At 56.1% G+C, this 19729-nt stretch overlaps 1 protein-coding gene across 2 annotated transcripts in view; it reads left to right on the forward strand.

Annotated features, from left to right (window-relative positions):
* Positions 1 to 19729, forward strand: part of GCK (glucokinase) — a 41788-nt gene that overhangs the window by 18721 nt on the left and 3338 nt on the right. For both annotated transcript variants that reach the window (XM_053218791.1, XM_027046011.2), the window contains exons 2-7: positions 14234 to 14396; positions 14912 to 15066; positions 16005 to 16124; positions 17085 to 17180; positions 17312 to 17411; positions 19340 to 19523. In XM_053218791.1, the coding sequence (XP_053074766.1) occupies positions 14234 to 14396; positions 14912 to 15066; positions 16005 to 16124; positions 17085 to 17180; positions 17312 to 17411; positions 19340 to 19523 (818 nt within the window). The remainder of the gene's footprint in view (positions 1 to 14233; positions 14397 to 14911; positions 15067 to 16004; positions 16125 to 17084; positions 17181 to 17311; positions 17412 to 19339; positions 19524 to 19729) is intronic.

The raw sequence follows: 19729 nt of genomic DNA on the forward strand, positions 1-19729 counted from the left end.
CCCTAGCCTCATCTGCTGCTCTTGGAGATGATATGCAGGCTGTAAAATTTACCTTTTTAAGTGTGCAGTCTGATGACTTTTGTCAAATGAACACAGGTAACCGGCATCACCATGAGGATACCGTCCAGAGATTCTGTCTCCCAAATAGTTCCCTTGGCCCCTGCTCCTGGCTGTCAGCACCCCCTCCCTCTCCCAGGCCCTGGACACCATTGGTCTTTGGTTTTGCCTTTTGTTTCTTTTTTTTTTTTTAAGTTTATTTATTTATTTTGAGAGAGAGTGTGCAAGCAGGGAAGGAGCAGAGAGAGAGAGACAGAGAAAATCCCAAGCAGGCTCCGTGCTGTCAGCACACAGCCTGATGTGGGGCTCAATCCTATGACCTTGGGATTGTGACTTGAGCCAAAATCAAGAGCCAGATGCTTAACTGACCGAGCCCTCCAGGCGCCCCTGAAGGAAGCCTTACCTATAAGTCAGAAAACTTTTCAAGTTCCCTTTCTCATGTCTAAAGTTGCCTGTGGATGCCTTTAGTTTATCCTTGATCAGATTACCAAGACTTTGCTATTTTATTGTCCTTTTCCAAGGGTTTGGGGTTTGCGGATCAACTTTATTGTTGGTTTTGTTTTTGTGTTTTCTGTATCAGTCATTTCTGCTTTTACCATTATTGAATTTTTAATTCTAATTTTCTTTAGGCTTACTTTGTTTTCTGCATGTTAAGGTTTTTAGCATCCTGAGGCACATGCTTAGCTCACTGACTTTTGTAAGGGTATGAAATGTCCCTTTGAGCACTGCTTTGGCTATTAGCCATACGTTTTGTGTTCAGAACGCTCATGGTTATTCATTTATAAAGGGTCAGTAACCAAACTCAAACTTCCTGTTCAGCCCAAGTGCCATTTACAACAGCCCCACTTGCTGGGTGTGTGTTAAGTTCAAGCCACTGTGAGTGTCTGTGTTTCTCCAAATGCTTCTGGCATTGTCTGCTGGCCCCTGTGCAGGGAATGTCACTCTCTACCTGCCATTTTCCACCCACACACAAGGGCTGTAGGAAGGAGACATGAGAGGCCCCGTCCAGAGCCCCGTCAGTCCCCTCCACACCCCCGAAAGACGCCGTGCTCTGTCAGCGTCAGCTTGAGCTGGTTATTTGCTTATTTCTTCTGCCAGATTGTTCGCAGCTACAGAACTGAACATGAGTCACTTCCGTAACCTCAGACAGAGCACAAATTAGGTACTCGATAATGGTAACTACAAAGCGATTCAAGGCCCTTTCTGATCTCTGTTTTTGTTCACTGATGCTATCATTCTGGGTATTAATTAGGCCACGCTTAATTGCTGTAGCCAATTCACCAAAACAGGAAATATGTCAACTCCGTGGACTTGTATCTCTCACTCCCCTAATAACCAGGTGCAGGTGTTAGCCAGCCACTGGGGCCTCTTCCTCATCTCCCTGCCCAAGTAGCCCACATAAAGTTTAGAAAGACCCCAGAAGCACCATTCACTTCTGAAAAGCCTGACCCACAAATGGACAGATCATTTCTGCTCAAATTTCACAGATATGAGTCACTGCCAGGGAGGCTAGGAATATAGAAGGCAGGCCAGCCACATGCCTGGTGCTGTTACCATGGTGCATTGTGGCCCATACCTGGCAGTCTCTTCCACGGTCCACACACCCAGCCACAGCATGTCCACGAATGCCTATGTTCTTCACCATGGAATGCACACTCATCGCCTACAAAGGCAATGACACCAAATCATACGCAGCCTCCATAGCCGGGGCAAGTGTGGGCATCTCCACTGTGTACACGCACCACTGAGGGTGAACCGGTGGTCTGGGAGCCATGGAAGCTTGTGTTCTTCCACACTTCTGGGTGAGGGGAGCACATGCAGGTGTCTTCAGCAAACATCCACATTGAAACAGGGAAAGATAGAGAATACAGAAGATGGGCAGGTGGGGACACGTGTCTCCAGGGACTCAGGTTGCTCCCTGTGGAGAAAAAGCAGTGGCACAAGCCTCACACTTGGGGGGATCCGTCTATGAGCCAACATTCCAAGAAAAAAACGCCTTCACACCCTACTTCTCTACGACAAAGTTTAAGGCCCACGGGTTATTCTGTGGCTTGAGAGAGCAATGGAATTTTCAGGCCACACGCATCAGGCTTTAACAAAACAGTTCCTCAAAAACTACGTAGACGTACCACCTGCAGGCTCACAGACAGTAACAGTAACCGGGCTCTCTCTCAGTTATGGTTTTCACATCTACTTTCTTCCTTCTTCCATAACCCTAACCCTAACCCCTAACCCTAACCCTAACCTCAGCTGTAACCCTAACCCCTAACCCTAACTCTAATCCTAGCCCCTAACCCCTAACCCTAACCCTCCCCCTGGTGGCTTAGTAGCATCTAAGGTCATGATGACAGGGCCTTACCACCAAATGAGTCTTCGCCGTAGGGCCGAGGCTCTTTGTTAACCAGACAACTGAAGGGGCCCTCTCAAAACACACTTCAGGCTTATGTCCAGTACAGGGGGTCCAGAAGACGCTGACTTCCCTGCCCTGCTCACACCCCCAGTGCGAGGCGCCTGCAGAGTGCATGCTTGAGTGCTGACCCGTCTGGGGAAGGAAGAGACATGATTTTACTGTAAAATAAGAAGCGTGGCCGTCAGTCTTCTCTCTCTTTCCAAGTAGGTTCCACGTCCAACATGGGGCTTGAGCTCTCCACCATGAGATCAAGAGTCACGTGCTCTACCGACTGAGCCAGCCAGGCACCCCCAATTCTCTCCTTTTTTATTGTGGTAAAACATAAAATTCACTACTCGAACCACTTTTTACATGTACAACTCCGTGGCACTGATTACATTCTTGATATTGTGGAACTGTCACCATTTCTTCCAAAACCCTTCCGTTGTCCCAGCGAGAAAGTCAGGAAGACCTCATCCCTCCTCCCACATTCCCCTGGGAGCCACGATCTGCTTACCGTCACTATGAATGTGCCGTATCTAACGTCAGCGGGGTCACCTACCATGTGTCCTTGGGTCTGGCTTAGGTCACTGAGCGCAGCCATTGGGCACCACCATTGGGCGCGTGTCAGGACCGGATCGCGTCTCATGACTGAACAGTGTGTGTGCCCGCGTGTTCTGTTTGCTCGTTTGCCTTCCGGCCGTGGTAATAGCATGGTGACAGATACTGACGCATAGGTGTCTGAGTCCCTCGTTTGGGTTCTGCGGGGAGTGTACCCAGGCCCGCAATCGCTGGGCGGCCTGTGTTTTCCACAGCAGTTGAACCAGTTCACACAGCCGCCAGCAGTGTGTGTGGTCTCACTCTCTCCACAACCCCAGCCACACGTCCTTTTGATGTGTGATCTAGCTGCCCGCGAAGGCTTCACGTGGCATCTCACTGTGGTTTGGTCTGTGTTTCCTAAATGTTACTGACGTTGAGCATTTTCTCGTGTGCTTTCTGTCCACTGGTCTGTCTTCTCTGGAGAAGTGTCTGTTCACATCCTTTGCCCGTTTTTCAACTGGGTCGTTTGTCTCTTTGTCGCTGAGTTGTGAGAGTTCTTTGTACTAAAACCTGCATATCAGACCCTCATCAGACAGATCCCGTGGGTGTCATCTCACTGTCCTGACAGCGGGCTTTCATGTACAAGATTTCAACTCTGATAAAGTCAAATTTACCTATTTTGGGGGTCATATTTAAGAAAAATCATTGCCAAACACAAGGTCATGATTTGCACATACGTTTTCCTCTAAGAATTTTATGGTTTGAGGGGTGCCTGGGTGGCTCAGTCGGTTAAGCGTCTGACTTCAGCTCAGGTCACGATCTTGTGGTCCGTGAGTTCGAGCCCCGTGTCGGGCTCTGGGCTGATGGCTCAGAGCCTGGAGCCTGCTTCCGATTCTGTGTCTCCCTCTCTCTCTGCCCCTCCCCTGTTCATGCTCTGTCTCTCTGTCTCAAAAATAAACGTTAAAAAAAATTAAAAAAAAAAAGAATTTTATGGTTTGAGCCTTCTTGAATGTGTATATTCATGTATTTCATTATGTCTGGGAAGTTGTTTCCCCGTGTTTTTTCCAAATACTTTTTCTGCCCCTTTCCGTCTCTCATCACCTTCTGGGACTCCTGCAGTACTCATGCTGATGTGTTTCATGGCACCCTGAAGTTTCCTCGGGTTCTGTTCATTTTCTGTCACTCTTTTCCCTTTCTGTCGAGCACACTGGATAGCCTCTGTCTTCCCTTCGGGGTCACTGACTCTGTCTTCTGCCTGCTCACATCTGCTGTTGAACCCCTCTAGCATTTTATGTTTTTCATTTCAGCTATTGTACTTTTCAGCTCCAGAATTTCTGTGTGGTTCCTTTATATAACTTCTACTTCTTATTGTCATTCTCTATCTATTCATACATCATTTTCTTAATTCCCATTAGCTCTTTGTCTGTGGTTTCCTTTAGCTCATTGAATGTGTTTAATTGAATGTCTTTGGTAATTTCAATGTTTCCTCAGGGATAATGTCTATTAATTCTTTTTCTCCTATGAATGCACCGTATTTTTCTGTTTCTTTGTATTCTTTGTAATTTTGTTGTTGTTGAGAACTTGGCATTAAGTTTTTTTAAATGTTTACTTATTTTTGAGAGAGAGAGAGAGAGAGAGAGAGAGAGAGAGAGAGAGAGAGGGTGTAAGCAGGGGAGGGACAGAGAAAGAGGGAGACACAGGATCCTAACAGTCTCCAGGTTCCGAGCTGTTAGCACAGAGCCCGACGCGGGGCTCGAACTCACAGACTGTGAGATCATGACCTGAGCCGAAGTCGGAAGCTTAACCAACTGAGCCTCCCAGGTGCCCCGAGACCTTGGCATTTGAGTAGTATAGTATGGCAGCTCTGGACACTAGATTCTCCCCCATAAGGATTGGTTTTCTTGCTTGTTGAGGACTGCAGTTGTCCATTTGTATAGTGACTTTTCCAAACTATTTTCTGCAAAGTCTGTATTTATTTTTTAACGTTTTTCAAAGTCTGTATTTGTATGTGGTCACTGGAGAAGTTTCCGTTCTGATGTTTCTGCATCAGAGAAACCTGACCTGACAGAGAATTCCTTAAATATCTGGATTTAAAAACAAACAAACACACAAAAAACAAAAACAAAAGCAAAAACATTGAACTGGCGTTGTGTATCTCTCTAAGTCCTCTGCTACATGTGGCCAGGGAAGCTGCTGGGGCTGGAGCTGAAACAAAGACAAGGTGTGCACTAGGCCCTCAAGAAACCCAGAGTAAGCAAAGTACACACACAGCCTCAGTCAGCCAGCTGCTCTCGGGACACGGGCTCTGTCCCCATGCCATGACAGGGATCAGGTGTGGCGGCTGGTTTGTGCACGCTGCTCACTCACAAGCCATCAGCAACCTCTCCCTTCTCTAGCACTCCCCTGGCTGCTGTAACTGTCTGATCAGACTCCCCAGTTCCAAAATACAGCAGAATCTTGGATTGCGAGTAACTTATTCTGCGAGGGTTCTGCAAGATGAGCAAACATTTCTAACAATTTTAATTTGAAAATGAGGGGTGCCTGGGTGGCTCAGTCGGTTGAGTGTCCGGCTTTGGCTCGGGTCATGATCTCGTGGTTCACAAGTTCGAGCCCCGCGTCGGGCTCTGTGCTGACAGCTCGGAGCCTGGAGCCTGCTTCCGATTCTGTGTCTCCCTCTCTCTCTGACCCTCCCCCCATTCATGCTCTGTCTCTCTCTGTCTCAAAAATAAATAAACGTTAAAAAAATTAAAAAAAAAAAGAAAAACGAGTGATGTCTTGCAATACAAGTTGTACGTGACGCCAAATGGCACATGATCACAACTGAGCCAATGGTTCCTCTCTCTCTCTCTCTCTCTCTCTTTCTCTCCACCATTATTTGTGGTGTCCCCCAATCATTCTCTTTTCAGATGATAAGCCTCGTTGATTTAGGGCAAGGCGGGTATCAAAAAGACTGTGCTCCCTGCCTGTCTCCTTAGAACACTACAAAATAATCGGCAGGCACAGGGACAGAAGATTGGCTTTAGAGCCACATAGACCTAGAGTATGGGATGGCCTGTGTTCTAAACTCTGACCCGGGGGGCTAAAGCAACCTCTGGTAGCAAAAATAGCTACAAGTTATCGAATAGCGTGGATAGCCAAGAATCTTATCTGCACTGTCCTGTCCTGTCAACAGCGCTGTGAGGGAAGGAAATTGTTATCTCCACTTTACTGATAGGGAAACTGAAGCTCAGGAAATTAAGTGACTTGCCCAAGTCCTACAGGCAGAGAATGGCAGTCAGTCTTCAGGCAGTCAGTCCTCACAGTCCTGTTCTACCCCAGCACTACCCTGCCTCCCCCACAAGGGGTCCTGTAGGATCCATCACTCTGCCTACCAATGTGCAGAACCCTTCCTCTCCCTCACTCTCACTCTGCCCCTTTCTGCCCAGGCCTCCTGCCCCAGCCCCACCTGCTGTCAGAAGCAAGCCCTGGGCACTGCAGACCTCGGAGGCTGTGACGCTTCACCTGCCAGCTGAAGCTGAGGTCTCTGAACATTTCCAGCCTGGAAGCAGCTCCAGAGGCTACTTCCTGACCCCTGGTGTCTGCTTGGCCTTGACTGACCTTCCAGCACACCTGGGGTCAGACTGACCTGGGGACCTTTCCCATGGGCCTCGGTTTCTCCATGTAAAAAGTGCCAGCCCTGAGTTCACAGGTCATTTGTGGTCCACATAAAGCATGTGGGACAGCAGGGAGTGTGTGGAGGCCGCTGGGGGCTCGGTGTCATGACCCCTTATGTTCTGCGGCATCTAGGCTCAACTCCGCCTTGCTCTGTGCCTGACACCCTCCCTCCCCTGGGCCCGGGCCGGCCCTCACACGAGGGCACAGCCAGTCTACCCCGTGGTAAGCAAACACTTGCAACACTGTGCTGACCTCCAGGCCCCGTTGCATCAGTGCAGAGAGACCCCGCACAGGTGCCCCTCGTGCTGGGTGCTCTGGCCCTGTTTTCTATCCCATGGGGATACAGGTCAGCCAAGTTGAACAATTTAACTGTGAACCTCCATCCTTCAGAGCCTGGACTCAGTTCTTCTCAGGAGACCTCCCCTTAGGACCTGCCTGTCCTCCCAGGCTGGCACTGGCCAAGCCTGTGAAGGGTGAAGAATCCAAGAGAGAGAGCGAGGTGGAAGCCACCGTGTCTCTGACGGCCTCGCCTCAAAAGTCACACTGCCATTTCTGCACTATCCTCGTACTTACACAGGCTAGGCCTACTCAGCATCAGTGGGGACTGCACAGGGGGCAAATGACAGAGGAGGGCTGGTTGGAGGCCCTCTCGGAGCCAGCACATTCTCTTTAGAGAGCGTGTCACGGGCATCTTTCCACTCCAGCAAAGGCAGATCAGTCCTACTATCTTCCGTGACTCGTGAATGTAGCGTAACTGATTGAACTGGTTCCCTGTACTTGGATATGTGGGTCACGTGCCACTTTTTGTTTGTGTGTGCCACTTTTGATCCTAGAACCTCTATCACTAAACATGTCAGATTATTTCCTAGAGATAAATTAAGAAGAAAATGAAATAGTGCTGTTGCTCCGCTTTCTGAGTGATCAAGGGATGAGAATGGTTTCCTGTGACCCTGTTCTGTCACATGTTCTGCTGCCTCTCCCCATTAAGGGGGGGAGCCCACTGTCAGGCAGCTCTGCACTGTTGTTTTTAAGAACCCTTAAGCAGAAACTATGTTTATCCACTCCTCTTTAGGACCACCCTTGAGACACCAAAGGCTCTAAGTATGTCCCTCATAAGCCATTGTCTCTGAGGTCCAGCCTTTCCAGGACCTTCTTCTCTGGACAGGTCATACCCTCATGTGGAGTCCAGTACTGAGCCATTTGGTGTCACCTCTGCATCTAAAGAGGAAGCAGTGACATGGGGCAACTGGTGGTGCATAGGAGGCCTGGGAGTCTGGCTCCACAGGACTGACTGGTGTGGGGACGTTGGGACCTTCTTCCTGCCACACTGGACACCCAGAATGCAAGGAGGTGGCCCCAGGAACGGGCTCTGGGGAAGGATGCACGCTGGTCAGAGTGCAAGCTAGAGAGGGCAGTGCAAGTCTGACAGACTAGAAAGGTGGAGGCCTTGTCCACCCCTGCCTCCAGGAGGAGAGAGCCAGAGGACCCGGAGCCTCTTCCCAGGTGCTGTGCACAGGAGAAGGGCAGCTGGTCCAGAAGCCCTGCCCCATCCAAACCTGGAACGAGTGCCACTGCCTCGCACACACAGAAAAAACAGTGACTCAGAGCCAGGGACTGGTGGGTCAGTGACCCATCACACTTGGGTGTAGTGAAGGCGCTTTCGCTCTATTTTAGGAAAGGGATTGATCTTGTCAAGGTTTTCTTCTGGGTGACCGCACTGGCCATTGGCGGGAGAGCCTGGCATTCTGTCCACCCACCATCCCTAACCCTAATCACTCAGGAGCCCCTGCTAATTTTAGCATGGCCTGGCAGGTGCCACGGGGCTTGACAAGTTCACTCCGCGGGCGGGGGGCGCTGTGCACCATCCAGCATCCAGAGCGAGTTCCATCCTGGACCTTGCAGGCCCAAAACCCAAGAATGACCTCCTGACCTTTAGAGGCAAGTTTTGACAGTTTGGAGGCAGTTTACGGTCTACAAGCCCGGAAGGAAACAAGTATTTGTCACCTGGGGGGGATGGCCCTGGGCCCTCCACCCGGCAGACGGTCCCCCCACCTCCCCGCCCCCTACCTCCCACCTACCTCCCCTCCCTCTACCTGCCACCTACCACCCGGCTCCTCCACAGCTCACCCCACTTCTTCTCCCGCCCCGCCCCCGCCCCCTGGGCTCCGCTCTCATTGGCCCGAATGAGGTCTTGCGCACGCCCACGGACCAGTCCTGCGGCTGATTGGCCGAAGGGACACGCCCGCACCCCACCCCCAGAGGAGGGGAGGGGAGCCTTGAGCATCCAGCTCCCTGGGGGGTCTGCCTAGGCCAGGCGAAGGTCTGGTCCCCACCTTCTCTCCCGCCTACCCGGGCGCAGCACAGCCCTACCCCCACCCCACCCCCACCCCCGGATCGTAGGAAACGCAGGTCGGACCCCTCTTCAGATGAAAGTCCGCCAGGGATCCCCTGTCCCCCTCTCTGGCCTGTGCGGACCAGGCTCTTCCCTGCCCCTCCATGTGTGGGGGGCTCTCCACTGCGGTTTCCTGCCCCCCAGCGTGCTGACCACCAGCCCTGGCACATCCGAGGACTGGAGGCCACATGGACTAGTCCTGTCCCCTCCCCAGAATCACTGGGCAGCTAATCCCCACACCACTGTGCAGAGGTCGTGGACACCGCCCCACGGCCTTGTCCCCGTGCCTGTTGTCAGCCCTGACCCCAGGCAGGCCCCCTTTGCCCTCTGCCCTGACCGACCTGGTGGCAGTGGGCAGAATATTTCAGCAGCTGCCTGCTGGGCTCAGTAGGTGCAGTAGGTGCAGAAGCCCCGGGCAGTCTGCCGAGGGCAGCTCTTTGGCAAGGTGGCCAACACCTGCCCAGGTGGACCTCAATCTCCAGGGCTGCTGCCCTCCCTGCCCCTCAGCAGGTAGGAGTGTCCCCACCTCCCCAAAATCCTACCTCTTGGCCCCTCGGAGAGATGGCAATGGATGCCAGGAGGAGCCAGACCCAGATGCCCTTGAATCTGGTGAGGGTCATCCCAGAGCCACGAGGGTGGTTCCTTGGGGGCACACAGGGCAATGGGTTCAGCAGAGCAGACGTCGGGTGGTGCTGTGCCCCTGGAAGGAGGCATCTGGGCCAAGAGGCAGCTGTGCCTGTCACTGGCCCTGTCACTGCCTATCCTGACACCCATGGAGCAGACTTGCCAGGAGGGGTCTCTAGGGTACTTGCTCCTGTGCCAGCAGGCTGAGACTGCTGTAGGCCCCTGAGAGTCAGGGACTGAGGTCCCTGAGCCCGTCCCAGCGCTCTGGAGGGCAGTGGGGGCCCTGCCACGTGTCCAGCTGCAGCCTGGCCCCTGTGTTCGTGGGACCTCGGCGGCTGTACACACAGTGGGCAACCCTGGGCCAGTTGCCCACATATTCCTGAGGAAAAGGATCCCCAGTGCCAGTCCCAGGCCTACCATGAGGATCAGAAGAACCAGTTAGACATGCCCCCGAGTCGGAGAGCACTGGGCAGTCTGTCTTCCTGCAGAGCCCAGGCCAGGGCGCCAGAAACACTGCCTGGAAAGACAATCAGCAAGAGACCCCCCCGCTCCTCCATGTTTGGGTATAGACATGAGCCCTAGTGATGTGTCCTGTGGCCTCCTCGCAAGCAGGGGGTGGGTGGTAGTTGTGGGGAAAAGGGGGACAGGCTCTGTGTGAGCTTTGTTCTCCCAAGGCTGGGTCTGGAGGGGCAGGCAGCTTCCTGGAGCTTCTCAGGCAGCACCATGACTTTCCCAGGCAAGTCTTTTAAGCCAGTGTGACGGACAGCAGCATGACACCCGTAGGAGACTTTTGTAGTGGGGTCTGGGCCCTGAAATCGGGCAGGAAGCAGCCCAGTGGGGTGGGGAGGTGGGCCCCTGGCTGGCGCCGTGGGCTGGGGAAAGTTTCCTCATTTGTACGAACAGGGACCCCTACGGTACCTGGGTCCTGGGGTGATTTTGCAGGATAAGGGAGAACTGCAGGAGCTCTGAGCAGGGCCTGGTCTGGGATGTTCCCAGGGGGTCTGTGAGGCAGACTCCCACCCCATGACTTGAGCCCCACCCATGTCCCCCAGACACTCAGCCTTGAGGGTGGAGGGGGCTGCGCAGGTCAGAGCCCCTCCTGCCAGGGTTGGGTGCTGACAACATGTGGCATCTGCGGGCCCTGATGCGTCTGAGGGGTGTGCACCTCCCACAGTGAGAGGCAAGGTCAGCTGGAGGCCAGTGTCAGCTTGCGGCCAGCCAGAGTATTAGACCACTGCCAAAGACCCTCCCAGCATCCCTCCCCAGCCTGTACCCCCAGGAACAGGGAATGAACACAGCAGGGTGGGCAGGGGAATGAATGGGTCCCCACGGTCCTGCGGTGTGGACAGTGCTGGACCCTGCAGTGCCCAGCTTGGGCAGGGCATGCTGCGAGGGCAGGTGACCCCGTGTTCCCTGCATGCCCCACATTGCCAGACATGGGCCTCCACACCACACACCCTGCCCAAGCAGTGGCCGCCCCAAGACCTACAGTTACAGAAATGCCATCAGAAATCCAGATTTGCCTGGGAAAGTGCCTGTATTTAAACGTTGGCAGCAAATTTAAGTTTTTAAGAATATTGCACTGGACAAATGAAACCCACATTGATGCAACTTTATTTACAGAATGGAATCAGGTTCTAGTGAACAAACATCACCTCACGGGTTCACTCCCCCTCAGACAAGGGGCTTCCTTACCTTGCACTGTCCCCTCCTTCCCCTGCTGTGTTCTGTCCTCTCCCTGCTGTGCAGTATCCCCCTCTACTGTGTGCTGTCCCCTCCCTGCTGTGCAGTGTCCCCTCCCCTCCCTGCTGTGCAGTGTCCACTCCCTACTATGGGCTGTCCACTCTCTGCTGTGGGCTGTCCCCTTCCTGCTGTGTGGTGTCCCTTCCCCTCTCTGCTGTGCAGTGTCCCCCCTACTGTGCACTGTCCCCTCCCCTCCCTGCTGTGCACTGTCCCCTCTACTGTGCACTGTCCCCTCCCCTCCCTGCTGTGCACTGTCCCCTCCTTGCTGTGTGGTGTCTGGGAAGGGACGGCAGGGACAGGAAGGTCTGGGTGACATGGGGTCTTCTAGAGTCCCAGCCGGCCAAGCACCATGCTGTTGCAGAACAGGATCTTGGACAGAAGTTGCTGGGTGGAATGAAACATTAGTAAGTCCAGGTTGCTCTTTGACCAGGTGTGTGACTTCCTGTGATCTCCAGGGTTCCACAGAAGGGTCTTTCTAGAGGACCTAGAAGCCGGCCGGCCAAGCTGGGGTTTCACCCGATGTCAGTGGCAGGGAGCCAGGTGGGCCTGGACACAGAGGGTGAAAAGCCCCTCCTGTACTGGGCTCCAGCCATGCCAAGTGTGTGGGGGGGGGGTGTCACAGCAAATGGGCCGGGACGCGGCCCAGCAGGGCCTGAGGCTGGACCTGCGCAGGGTCTGCCTCTGTTTCGCGGAGTCTGCGATGTCTTACAGTCGGTCCCTGGGACAATTCTGTGTCGGGAAGCCGCCCAACAGCCTCTTGAAGGCCTCAGACAGCAGCTCTTGCATGTGCGGCCTCGGGCGCTGGCCAGGAAGCGAGCTGGCTGACGCACCTGCACTTGAGGTTCTTAGAGCCTTCGCTCCATCTGGAAGATGAGCAGCTGCTGGTGGCTGCTCCCCGTGCTCTGTGACGCTGTGACACTGATGCTGTGACGCTGTGGTGCTGTGACACTGGGATGGGATGGGAGGCAGCTTATGTGGTGCACTCAGCTCCAGGCACAGCGTGTTGGCAGAATTCTGCAAATGTTAATGTTTCTACTCCTTCCTGGCACTTTATGTTTGCGAGACTGCAGCCCCAGGCCTCTGCGAACGTGCCTGGATCGCTTCCCAAACGGTGAGAGCGGTGAGGGCGGTGAGGGCGTCTAGCGCTGTGCCCTGGAGGGACAGCCTCGGGCAGGGACAGCCTGGAGCCGCAAATGGCCCTGCAAACACTGGTGTGTGGTTCTGTGTCTAGTCACAAAATTTATTCAGCCCCATCCCTTTGTGACATTCCCTGGGCTCAAACTCTAAGTATGGAGACTCGAAGGGTCCTAAGGGAATGTCACTCGAAAGGAGACATTGTCCCTAAGCAAAGGTCTGTGTCCATCAGAAATGCTGTCGGGTGCAGGGAATGAAAGCCCTGCCTTAACTGCGGCTTTTGGTGATCAGTGTTCGCTCCCCCATCACTGCCTGGAGGTGGGTGGGTACAGAGCCAGCCAAGATCGCGACCCCCTCAGGCGGGGCCGCCCTGCCTCTCTTCCCACCGTGGGTGGTCTGCCAACAGCTCTTCCCTCAGCCTCGCCTCGGCCTTGCTACAGGGCAGCTGCTCTGGTGCCGGTCATCACACCCTTATAAACCTGCATTCACAGAATGGAGGGGCACTGACCTTCCAGGAAGGGACGGTCCTGCTAAAGCCAGGCTTCTCTCCCTGTCATTGGCTGGAACTGGGCCACCTGCTTGACGCTCAACCAGATCCCCAGCAAAAGGGCGCAGGATAGCTGTGCTTGGCTTAGCCCCGTCACAGGCTGTCCCTGGGGCCTGGGGAGGCACTGCCTTCCTCGAATGTGCTACACCTGTGCCTCCGTGCACACTGCTCCCCTCAGTCCCTGGGCATGGATTCGTAGAGGCAGGACGACCAGAGCTTTCTGGCGGTAATGCCAGCTGCCCGCTGGCCGCCAGACAGGCTCCCAACAGGCTCTTGCAGCCATGTCCCACTCACTGTCCTGGGCGGCACTTTCCTCCCCCCACGGCAGGCATCTGCAGTACCGAGGGGGGCTGCCCTGTCTGCACCCCACCCTTCGGCATCCCTCAGGCCACACGTGTTGAGGGACTGCTCTCGGAACTCTGCTGTTTTCATCTGGGACCCAGGGCCGGAGGACGAGGGAGGCCCTTGGTGCGTGTGGGACCCCTGCACCCCCAGCTGCCCTCACCCGCCCAGCTGCCCTCACTCCCCCCAGCTGCTCTCTCCCTCCAGCTACCCCTCCCCCCACAGCTGCTCTCTCCCCCCAGCTGCCCTCATCCCTCCAGCTGTCCTCACCCCCCCAGCTGCTCTCACCCCCCCAACTGCCTCTCCCCACTAGCTGCTCTCTCCCCCCCAGCTGCCCTCACCCCTCCAGCTGTCCTCACCCCCCCAGCTGCTCTCACCCCCCCAACTGCCTCTCCCCACTAGCTGCTCTCTCCCCCCAGCTGCCCTCACCCCTCCAGCTGCCCTCACCCCCAGCTGCTCTCACCCCCTCAACTGCCTCTCCCCCTAGCTGCTCTCTCCCCCCAGCTGCCCTCACCCCTCCAGCTGCCCTCACCCCCAGCTGCTCTCACCCCCTCAACTGCCTCTCCCCCTAGCTGCTCTCTCCCCCCAGCTGCCCTCACCCCTCCAGCTGCCCTCACACCCCCAGCTGCTCTCACACCCCAGCTGCTCTCACACCCCAACTGCCTCTCCCCCCAGCTGCTCTCACCCCTCCCAGCTGCTCTCACTGCCCCCCAGCTGCCCTCTCCCCCTCAGCTGCTCTCACCCCCTCCAGCTGCCCTCACGCCCCCAGCTGCTCTCACCCCCCCAGCTGCTCTCACCCCCACCCCCGCAGGCAGAGCAGATCCTGGCCGACTTCCAGCTGCAGGAGGCCGACTTGAAGAAGGTGATGTGGCGGATGCAGAAGGAGATGGCGCGAGGCCTGCGGCTGGAGACCCACGAGGAGGCCAGCGTGAAGATGCTGCCCACCTATGTGCGCTCCACCCCGGAAGGCTCTGGTACCGAGGCCCGGGACAGGCAGGGGTGGGACCCACTGGGGAGCTGGTAGCTCCTCACCTGGAGGCGGCTGTCCCCGGTCCCAGGGAGCAGAGGCAGCCAGAGTCCGTGCTGACAGCTCGGACTGTCCCCAGAGGCTCAGGACGGCTCCACTGGCCCAACCCTGCATCTTAAGGATAACTGCCCCCTGCCCCCACCTCAGGAAAACTGTTTTTGTCATCTCGAGAAACCGGTTCTCTGTGGTCAGTGGGGGGAACCCCAAGCCCAATCCTGAGTCTGGGCCCTTCACTAGGCCTTCACTTGGGCCCTGGGCTTGGCGTGACTTTGTCTGAGGCAGGGGACTCCCACTGACTTCCCTAGCTCACCTTTGACTCTAGGGATCCCCAGATGCCTGGCGCCAGCAGCCCCTTGTCCAGCTCCTCTGAGCCCCACCCTGCCCTCCTCTCCTTCCCTCCCTGGTCTTGGGGTCCTGCCGGCTGGCACCCAGAGGCTGATGTGCTTCTCCCTGTGGCTGCAGAAGTTGGGGACTTCCTCTCCCTGGACCTGGGTGGCACCAACTTCAGGGTGATGCTGGTGAAGGTGGGGGAGGGCGAAGAGGGGCAGTGGAGCGTGAAGACCAAGCACCAGATGTATTCCATCCCCGAGGACGCCATGACGGGTACTGCTGAGATGGTGAGCAGTGAGGGGCAGGGGCTGGGGGGCCGGGGGCTGGGGGGCCAGGGTGGGGGCTGGGCATCAGGGGCCAGGGGCCCGTGGGGCTGGGCCAAGGCGCTGGGGCTGGGAGGCCAGAGGACTGGGGATGGGGACCAGGGGACTGGGGGTCAGGGGCCTGGGGAGCTGGGGGCCAGGGGCTGGGATCAAGTCTGCCTGGGATCTCAGCACTCCCTCGTCCTGGCAGGATGGCCTACCTGTCCACCAGGGGCAGGGGCACCTATTGGCAGGAGAGCTACTCGGCCTCAGAGGGCCCAGGGAGGGGGCTGAGTGGCCACCAGGCATGGCCCCAGCAGGTCACATTCCTGCCCAGTTTTCCAGAAAGGCCAGACATGTGACAGCAGCTGCGGGAATACGCCCCTCCAATGGGCACACAGCCCATTCTGCCGTCTCCCTATGTGTCACCCCATCACCTTCCACCAGCATGGACATCAAGTGGGGTGATTGCAGTCATCACGTCTGCCCATGGTGGGGAGACTCAGGAGAGGGTGCAGAAGTACAATGAGCCCTTGGGGGAGGTGGGCAGAGGCAGAGGGTTTCAAGGCAGGAGTCCCGTGGCAGCCTGGGCCTCACCACACCCCTGCATGCTGTGGGACTGGACGTGAAACAAGGCAGCAGGGATGGTGCGGATGCCTCCTGCAGCCCCAGCTGCCAGCAGGGGGCAATACCCAGTGCTGCAGACGGGCCCACATGGGCAGGCTGGAGGCCAGCGGGTGGTGGAGACAGAAATCAGCATTACGGCCAGGGCTGTGCCTCTGTCCAGAGTCTGCGGCTGGATGTCACTGGGTCCGCCGGGAGGGACAGGCTGACAGTGCACGGCCTTGGGCAGGAGTCCCGCAGCAGGGGTCCCGCAGCCAGCTCTCCCATGGCTGACGGCCAGCTTGCTGTGTGTCCTCCAGCTCTTTGACTACATCTCTGAGTGCATCTCCGACTTCCTGGACAAGCACCAGATGAAGCACAAGAAGCTGCCCTTGGGCTTCACCTTCTCCTTCCCCGTGAGGCACGAGGACATCGACAAGGTGGGGCAGGTGCAGGGCCAGGGGCGGAGGGCCCCCATGAACCCCGCCGTGCCTTCACGTGCAGCCCCCCTTTGGGGAAGAGCCTTGGTCCAACCCATGGCTCCATCACTTACCTTTCGGGAGACTTTGGGAACCGGTTACACGGCTGATGCTGTCTGCCTTAGTCCCCCAGCGCCCTACAGGCCGGCAGCACCATCACCCATCAGAGATCAGGAGACAGGCTCAGGAGGCGGTGCTGGGGCTCAAACACAGACTACCAGACACCAGCACACCTGTGTAGCACCACGATGGGCTGAGGCTTCCCCTACGTGCACAAACGTGAAGTATACACACACGTGCATTATAGACGCTATGTACACATGTACGTGTCAACCATACACGCACATATACACGCAGGTCAATTACACGTACACACCAACACACGTTGGTTATACACGTGCATACACACGTGTGTACATCATACATACGTACACCCATCAACTGTGTGCCCTGAACAGGTGCACACACACCAACTACATGTGTACACATGTAAGTTGCACACATAAAGTGTAAACATGTTGCACACACATATGGCCTCTCAGAGACAAGCCAGCTCGGTACTTCCGGCAGGAACGGCATCCCATGCTGGTCTCCCAAGCCCCCTGCCCACAGCACACCAAGGGCCAGATGGTACCTTCTCATGCCTGAGGGGGAGTCCTGGGGGACATGAACCCCAGCTCCATATGGGGCTGCTCTCCTCAGGACCTCATCCCTACTCTGGGAGGATGCCTCTGGGCTTGACAGTATAAACACTGTCACAGTGGCTGGAACCCAGCCTTGCAGAAATAGGAAATACTCATAGAGAATGCTTCTCAAACTTATGGGTCCGCTTGGAGCCTGTTTCCTGCACTGTGCAGCGGGAGACCCTCACCCTGCCCCCAGTGTCCATCAGGAGCCACAAGACCTCACCTCTTCCCTCAGGGCATCCTCCTCAATTGGACCAAGGGCTTCAAGGCCTCAGGAGCAGAAGGGAACAACATCGTGGGGCTCCTACGTGATGCCATCAAACGGAGAGGGGTGAGGTGGCTCCCCGTGACTGACCTGGGACCCCCCTCCCCTCAGGCCAGGATGCCAGGGAGGGCCTTCTGGGCATCCTTCACCTGGCTGGACACCAGCCCCATCACTGCTGCCTCTGTGCCTCCTGGCAGGACTTTGAAATGGACGTGGTGGCGATGGTGAATGACACTGTGGCCACGATGATCTCCTGCTACTATGAAGACCGCCGGTGTGAGGTTGGCATGATTGTGGGTAAGGATCCATGCCCTGCCCTGCCCTGTCTGGGGGCCTTGGCCTCCATGAGAGACAGAGCAAGGCTGTGCACCCCTGCTGGCCTTGGTCTCTAGGCCTGAGGACTGAGCAGTCAGTGATGGTCAGAGCAGGGCCCCTGTGCCAGGCAGAAACCCCAGAGGTGACAGGGTCTGGGGTGGTCTCGGGGAGATTCAGGGGTGTCCTGGGTGCAGCCAGTGCTTACTGCTGATGCACAGCACTGCACGGCACAGCAGCTATACATCTGTCGGGCTCATCAGGGTTTAATCACACCACCTTGTCTGGCAAATCGACCAAACTGGACACATTTGTCCAAGTGGACGAGGGTTAGCACAAGTGACGTCATCCCTTCCTGGACGGTCTTCTTGTGGCCCAGAGCAACCGGCCTGTCCCACCCCGAAGTGAAGGCTGGTGCTGGGAGTGGAGGCAGCTCTGGCCCAGTGGGCCTTCCACACCGGCCTCAGGACTTTCCAGAAGTTCCTGAGGCCTCAGGAGTGTTTGCTGAGGATAAATCCCATTTGATTACTTATCTACTGGGCACACAGGCTACTCGAGTGTCCTGCAGCCTCCAGGCTCTGGGTCCCTAGAAAGTCAGTGGCAAAGTTGTTTGCTTCACTGGGCCCTTCAGAGCCAGACCTGCAGCTTGTCTGTGCCCCCAGGAACCCACTTCCAGCCATACACACATCCTCACCTTCCGCCTGACCGCTTCGTCCCTCTTTTTGTTTCTCACATCTTCTGCTTCCGTTCTTGACTTTCAGATGGCAAGCTGCCTCTGAGTTCACCAACGGAACAGAGGCTGCAGGAACCCGCTGTCCTGGCTCTCCCCTTCGGAGCTGCCCAGGGCAGCTGAGTGGGGCACAGTTCCCCAGAACACCCGGCTTGGTGCCTGAGCCCTGCAGCTGCTGCCCAGCACAGACGGCAGAGGGGGCCTGTGCTCACAACCACCCTGCAAACACTCTGCTCAGGGCTTAAACGCATGTTTGTGGGGTGCCTGGGGGGCTCAGTTGCTTGAACCTCAACTCTGATCCCAGAGGCGTCAGGCTCTGAGCTAAGCATGGGGCCTGCTTGGGACATATTCTCTTTCTCTTTCTCTCTCTCCCCCTCTGCCCCTCCCCTGCTCATATGCTCTCTCTCTAAAAACCAAACCAAAACAAATATGTTTATGATAATTACCAGAGTCCAAAAATCGGGATAATGCACATCGTTTCTGGGTTTTTTCCTACAAAAAACTGGAAGGGCCTGCATCACTGGGCCCCCATTCCTCCTGGGCAGCTCCACCAACTAGCATTTGAGATGATGTCCCTGATGGCTTTAGGGGCGTGCTGCCCATACAGTCACCCTCAGAAACCATTTTGCAACTTGATAATTTATCACCAAAGGACACCACCTTTTCACTCTGCAAGGGACTCTGCAAATTACAAATCCCAGAACCAGCGCCATGTGCAGTAACCCACGTGCTGCTCCCTGGGGCCCAGGCTGTGCCTTACTCACCTCTGAGTGCCCCTGAAAACAGGGCCCAGAGAAGCTCAAGCACCTGCAGGGAAAATACCGAAAAGCAAGGCTGGTGCACAAACAGAATAAAACCATAACCCCACACACCTCTAGGTGGCAGAGTGCTTGGACACATTTCATGGAGTCCTCCCAAGTCCCCGGGGAATAGGAGGAGAAGGTGTCACCATCCCTTCCTGAGGAAGGGGAACAAGCCCAGAGAAGTGGCCTCATTTGTGCCATGTCACACAGCAAACCCAGGTCTTCTAGTGCCTGGGAGAGCCGCCTTTCCATTAAGGCGTGCAATGCAGTGGCGGGTGTGGAGGGCTCCCGGAAGACCCGGCCACAGGGGGCTTCCTGCAGGGTGGGGGTGGAGAGGCGGGTTCCGGGGGGGGGGGGGGCTGACCCCGCGCCCCCCACAGGAACAGGATGCAATGCCTGCTACATGGAGGAGATGCACAACGTGGAGCTGGTGGAAGGGGACGAGGGCCGCATGTGCGTCAACACCGAGTGGGGCGCCTTCGGGGACTCCGGAGAGCTGGACGAGTTCCTGCTGGAGTACGATCGCGTGGTGGACGAGAACTCCCTGAACCCCGGGCAGCAGCTGTAAGGACTACCCCTCCCCCACGTCCTGCCCCTGCAGGCAGATGACGGGCTTGTTTTTAAACAACTCGGGGGCGGTGGGGGAATCAAACCGACCATCCCTTCGCCAGCTGGCTCCTCTCTCCTTCGGCTCACACGCACCCTGTGAACCCGGAACAGTAGAGATGTGAAGGGTTAGTCCGCTGAAAGAGCCGCTGTGAGCAGATGAG

The sequence above is a fragment of the Acinonyx jubatus genome, chromosome A2, assembly GCF_027475565.1.
Source record: "Acinonyx jubatus isolate Ajub_Pintada_27869175 chromosome A2, VMU_Ajub_asm_v1.0, whole genome shotgun sequence".
NCBI classification, from domain to species: Eukaryota; Metazoa; Chordata; class Mammalia; order Carnivora; family Felidae; genus Acinonyx; species Acinonyx jubatus.